The sequence below is a fragment of the Pseudonaja textilis genome, chromosome 3 (assembly GCF_049901715.1).
Source record: "Pseudonaja textilis isolate UNSWEBS1 chromosome 3, rPseTex1.2, whole genome shotgun sequence".
Lineage (NCBI taxonomy): Eukaryota > Metazoa > Chordata > Lepidosauria > Squamata > Elapidae > Pseudonaja > Pseudonaja textilis.
In genome coordinates, this window is record NC_141992.1 from 17230836 (window position 1) to 17236835 (window position 6000).

The window sequence follows — 6000 nt, forward strand, 5'->3', positions numbered from 1 at the left end:
ACTATTTCATGGAAAGTCAGCGATGCTTACAATTTGTCTCCAATTTGGGAATAATTTAAGATTATATCGAGAGTCATCTCCTCTGCTGCTCTTGCTGCTCACTTATTTGGCAGTTTGTCCACTGAACCAAGTGAGACTTATTTCTGGGAAATAAATACAGAAGCTTGCAAAATTAGTATTGCAAGGCACAATAATTTATCAAATCTACAACAGTTGGGGAAGAGCCCAGTTCAATGTTAAGTATGTGTATGTCTGCTGCTCTGCCTTCTAGGAATGATATAAATTTGTATTTGGCCAGTTAGTTTAAGAGTCACTAAGGTAATTGATTTTTAAAATATTTATCTTCCTTTGGTAATTCAGAAGAAACTGATTTACATCAAGTCTACCCATTCAACTAATTGCTGGCAGACTGAAGTACCTGGTTGGCCTTAATTGAACTTTAAAAAACTAAGCAGGGTTAGATCTCTACCTCCCTCCCTCCCTCCCTCCCTCCCTCTCTCTCAGTCTTCAATCAATCATCTTCCTTTCCTTTCCTTTCCTTTCCTTTCCTTTCCTTTCCTTTCCTTTCCTTTCCTTTCCTTTCCTTTCCTTTCCTTTCCTTTCCTTCCCTTTCCCTTTCCCTTTCTCTTCCCCTTCCCCTTCCCCTTCCCCTTGTCTTTCTCCCTGCTATCTTCCTTCTCCTTTCATTTCCTCCAATTTATGTAGCCACCTACCCTGAAAGCAAGCAACTCTGGCCACTGCAATTCTGGATAGTATACAACAGAGCTAAAACAGTTAATAAATACATGAAAAATATAAAATCCAAAGTAAAACGAAGAATAATACACAAAGCTCTGTAAAAAATAAAGGAGTTACCTGCATAATTATGTGACTTCAACTTTTTTAAAGTTGTGGTTTGTTTGGATATAATTGGTGAAAAGACAGTAAGTCAGCTATGCTTACACAACACAGTAAGGCTAAGCTTTACAAATTATTTTGGCTGAGTTTCCAGAATATACTAAACCAATTTATGGCTCACTGACACAGGTTTGCAAGGGTTTTTTTTTCTTCCAAAACTATGGGACTTTATGGCTTCTAATTACCAGAATTTGTGGCTTCCTATTACCAGAATAATGGACTACAATATGGTTTGTCTATGAATTGTCTTCTATTGATTTTCACTGCACTACTAGTTTTTGGTTAAATAAAGGTATCTATAGGCTCTTTAGTATTGAGTTTCTGCTTCATGTGGTCTTAAGGTTTTTAAAATTAAAATATATGTATCATGTTCCCCCCCCCCCAAATATGACCTACATCGAAACTAAGCCCTAGCCTGATTACTTTGGGGTGGACTTAATATATATCCTACCTCCAAAATAAGCTCTAGTGAATGGGGTGGGTGTGGCCAGCACAGGAAGCAGCCATTCCCTTCCCCGGTTACCTCATGGCTGCTTAACCGTGACCCACGGATCAGCTGATCCAGCGAGGACCAGCAGTTTTGTCTCTCTGGGTGCCTGGGGATATTTCTGGCACAGTCTTGTTAGCCCCAGACCTGCCCAGGGTGCCAGGCAACCTTGAAGCTGAGGACCCCTCTGTTCTGCAGCTCACCTTGTGGCTATGGAGCAGTCAGCGAGCACAATTTCTGCTCCTCCAGGCCTGGAGCTCTGGTGTTGCTTAGGCTACTGCTACAATGAGGCAGAAAGCCATGCAGCCCATCATAATTGGCTCCCCACCACAACTCTACCCTGCTGCTGCTTGAGAAAAGAACAGGCAATTGCATGCTTTTGGGTTAGCAGGATCTGGAACAAGAATGGGAGCTAACCCCGTCATGCGGTATTTGGGTCTCAATCTGCCAAGCTTTTGGTCAACCAGCCCAGTATTTTAACCCAGAAGTCCCCAGCCTCCAGGCTGTTACTGTGAGCCATTCAGAACCAGGCCACAGAAGTGGTGGGCACAGCGGTGGGATTCTACCAGTTTGCACCTATTTACTAGAACCGGTTGTTAACATTCTAAGCAGTTTGGAGAACCGATTGTTAAAAGAAATTACTGGCCTAATCCTGTAAGGAAGGCAGGAAGGAAACATTTTGGTGTTGCTTACAGAAACTGCTTCTCCGTTAACCCTTATTACATTCTTGGCAGGACTAGACATCCTGTCTCAGGAACTTCTCTGGAGTTTTTCTCCCCTCCTTTGCTGATACTCTGCTTGTGTGGAGGGACCATTCAAAGTTACAATTGCACTGAAAAAAGTGACTTATGACCATTTTTCACACTTACAACTGCTGCAGCATCCCCACAGTCATGAGCCGCCAGGAGAGGAGATGCATGCCTCAATGTGAGTGATATTGAGTTGGCCACACCCAGCCAATAACATGACCACCAAGCCATGCCCACCAACTAAGCCACGCCCAAAGAACCGGTTGTTAAAAAAATTGAATCCCAATCCTGGGTGGGCACGTGTGTGCATGCTCCATTTGTGCGGCAGGTGGACATGGCCAATGCTGTCCATTCACACAGAATCATCACCTTTCCATCCACAAAGCCGGAAAGGTTGGGGAACTCTGTCTTAATGTCTAGGCCACCATACCATCTTTTAAAAGGAGAGCATACCATTTTTCTTTTGAATGTGTGGTTCAAATTACAGCAAGGCAAATTCCAGTTGAACATCAGGAAAAAATGTATAAAGGGAACATGTCAACAATCAAGACAACATGGTGGGTTCCCTTTATCATGATAAGTTCAAAGAGGTAGATAGCTATTTGTCACAGAATCTTAATTTAGATTTCTGCATGGGTGATTTAGATTTGGTATGCCTTCTAATTCTATAATGATATATCATTATGGGAAGCTTTCAACACTGAGCATAAGAATCTAAGAAAAACCCTGCTGGATTTCAAGTCCACACATCTCTATTACATTTCCATTTACTATCAGTTTACAATATGCACATGTGGAGATAGATGAATCTAATTATCTTGATAGGAAGACAAACAGTGGTGGGATTCAAATAATTTAACAACCGGTTCTCTGCCCTAATGATTTCTTCCAACAACCAGTTCACCAAACTGCTCAGAAAGTTAACAACCAGTTCTCCTAAACTGGTGTGAACTGGCTGAATCCCACCACTGAAGATAAATATATCAAGATATAATTTAATCATTACACATGTACTGTTGCACGTCTATGTAACTGCTAAGGAGCTATTGGAAAAGTAGGGGAAGGCAAGCGAAGTATAGCATGCCAGTTTTAGATTAATTTTATATTTTTTCTAAATAACATTGAGATCATAGCTAACCCACAGTACAATAGCAACATGGAAGGAGGAATATGCTGGTGAGGACCGAGAGATATGCCTTCTCTGTCCTAGCTCCTGCCCTTTGGAACATTCTCTCTTCACAGATTAGGTTGATCTTAATCCTTTTGGCCTTTTGTAAGGCCATGAAAACCTGGTTATGTGACCAGGTTTGGGGCCCTGAGCGTGTTCTGTTTCATGGCTGCATTAATACCCATGGCAATAGTTTATTTAATGGCCATATATCTTTTCTAATGTTTAATGTTTTTATGATATACTTTAGTCAGAGTTCTTCTTGAGATGGCTGGCTATGGAAATCAAATAAATATTCTTTCACTCCTACAAACAGTCTGTCTTTCTACTTCCATTCCTCCTACATTCAATTTACCCAATTGTTTATTCCTTCTACTTCTGAAAAGATTTTGAAATTGGCAAATAAATCTCTAGGTTGCAGTGGTTTTCTATGGACCTTTCCCATCAACCTTAGTAGCATTAGATGGCTATGTCTTAACATGAGTCTCTTCAGGATTTTTAAATTGTTATTATTTTTGGCAGGTGAACTTGATGCTTAACGGGAAACCAGTCATTTCAGCTTTCGCTGGGGACAAAGATGTCACTCGTGAAGCTGCCACAAATGGAGTCCTACTCTACCTAGACAAGGAAGACAAGGTCTACCTTAAACTGGAAAAAGGCAACCTGGTTGGCGGATGGCAGTATTCTACGTTCTCTGGTTTCCTGGTCTTTCCCCTGTAAGATCAATCGCCTTGTGACTTTCACCTAGGTGTGGACCAATCATTGCTTCTGTTCTCTGAAGACCATCTTCTCATCCCCTGGATTGATTTTTCCTTCTTGGTTTCTCATGGGTGAAATCTGGATTCTATTGTATGGCATTTTGACCCTGTTTGAACTCATCCTGAGATTTCAACCAATTTTGTGTGTTTAAATACGGGACTTTGGAAGCAAGACTTAAAAGCAGACAATACATATCTATGCTTGATGTTACAGAATGAAGCTGCCTGCAAGATTCATTCCAAGTTCCTTTACTGGACATATTGGATTTGTGGGAGAAGTCAATAATTATAGTTGCCTCTTTTCTCCCATCCCCCTATTCCATTTTTAAAAGACTGGCAACCAGGTCTACAATTTAAGAGTTTCTGGATCAAAACTTCATTCGAGATTAACACATAGCTGCCAAAGAAATGTTCATTAATATATAAATTATATCTTTGTTCCCCTTGTGCTAAAAATTAACATAAATTCATGCTGTTCAGTTGCAAAGGAAGAGTTACTGATAAGCTTTTGACTTCATTAATTTTTGTGTATTCTGTTTCTGGAAGAGTCACACATATTTTTTCCTTCAAATAGTTAAACTCGAAGAGGAATGCCCTATGAAAATCCGTAGGTCAGAGTCGGATGTTCTCTGAACACTAAAGGAATCTGTATATTATAGAAAGGATTTTCTAGTTTCAGGAAGAGTTTATTAAGCTAAAAAAAATTGCTTACCAGAGTTAAACAGAATCATTTTGGCAAACCTCTGCAAAACAGCCTTGTTTCTTTTTTAAAAAAAAAATACACTTAGACTTTACTTTTAATTCAATGATTAAGAGTAACTATTTCTTTAAAAAAATCAGCTGAATGCATTCCTTAAATTTATCAAGTGGAGATGGAAATCCTTCCCTCTTATTTTTAAATGATATTTATTTCTCAAGCCTTCTGTCCCTTTCAAAGTGTTATCTGGTTTTGCCTTAACTCTGTAAATGTATATAATGATGATAACTCTCAGGGGCATTGCCTAGGCAAAGTTAAGCCCTGCCCAACACAATCCTAGGCATATATACTCAGAAGTATGTTGCTGAATTCAATGGAAGACACTCCCAGGTATATGTGTAAAGGATTGCAGCCTTAATGTCCCATTGACTTCAAGGAGAAAGATTCTAACTCCAAGTGAATTTTTCCCCACTGAAATTAGAGGGACTTAAATGCGCTTAACTTTGGGTGCCATGCCTCACCTTTTCTTCAGCAAATATTCAGTCCAAATAGCCAGTACCTAAACTTGGTGCAATATCTTTTCTGTCTTTTTGTAAAGGCCATATGACTTCATAAATTTATTTATTATGTTGCTGTTACGTAATAAAAGTCAATCTATGTTACTGTATCTTGTTTTGCCTCTGGGCTTCCTGTTTAAAAGTTAGGTATTAATGATCATTATTTTATGCAAACCTTTTTAAAAAAACCAGCAACAACTGTAAAAGACAGTCTGCAGATTCTCAATTACCGAAAAAGATCCAGCAAGCAATCAGCATGAAGACAAGTAAATGACCAATTTCAATTCACAAAGCAGCTTTAGACTGTGAAATGTTTTACACCCTTCTAATTATATCTGTGTGCACAGCAATCCTGTAAATTAAGTTACTCTGATTTCCATTATACAGATTTGGGAATGAAACTGAACAGCTATGATTTAGCTAAAGCTGAACAATAACTCCAAAGGAAAAAGGTGGAACTTATATGTATACATTCTAGACTATTGGTGTCCAAATCTCTTTTTTTTATCTACAAATGGCCATGACTTTTTTCACAGGCTGACCATGCTGAAGATAACATCCAGCCATTAGAGCTTCTTTGGAAGAGATAAACTTTTCTGGAAAGTCTGGTTTAAAGACTTTCTTCCTGCTCCCTTAAGTGCTTTTTGTTATGAAGTTGTCTTTCTGTTAATCATAGGAATGTTCCTC

General features: G+C 39.2%; 1 protein-coding gene across 1 annotated transcript in view; it reads left to right on the top strand.

Moving 5' to 3' along the window:
• The window catches only part of CBLN4 (cerebellin 4 precursor), a 32075-nt gene extending 26584 nt beyond the window's left edge, over positions 1-5491 (top strand). Inside the window, exon 3 of the mRNA XM_026697294.2 lies at positions 3824-5491. Within this exon, the coding sequence (XP_026553079.1) occupies positions 3824-4021 (198 nt within the window). The 3' untranslated portion in view covers positions 4022-5491. The remainder of the gene's footprint in view (positions 1-3823) is intronic.
• Positions 5492-6000: the final 509 nt, after the last annotated feature.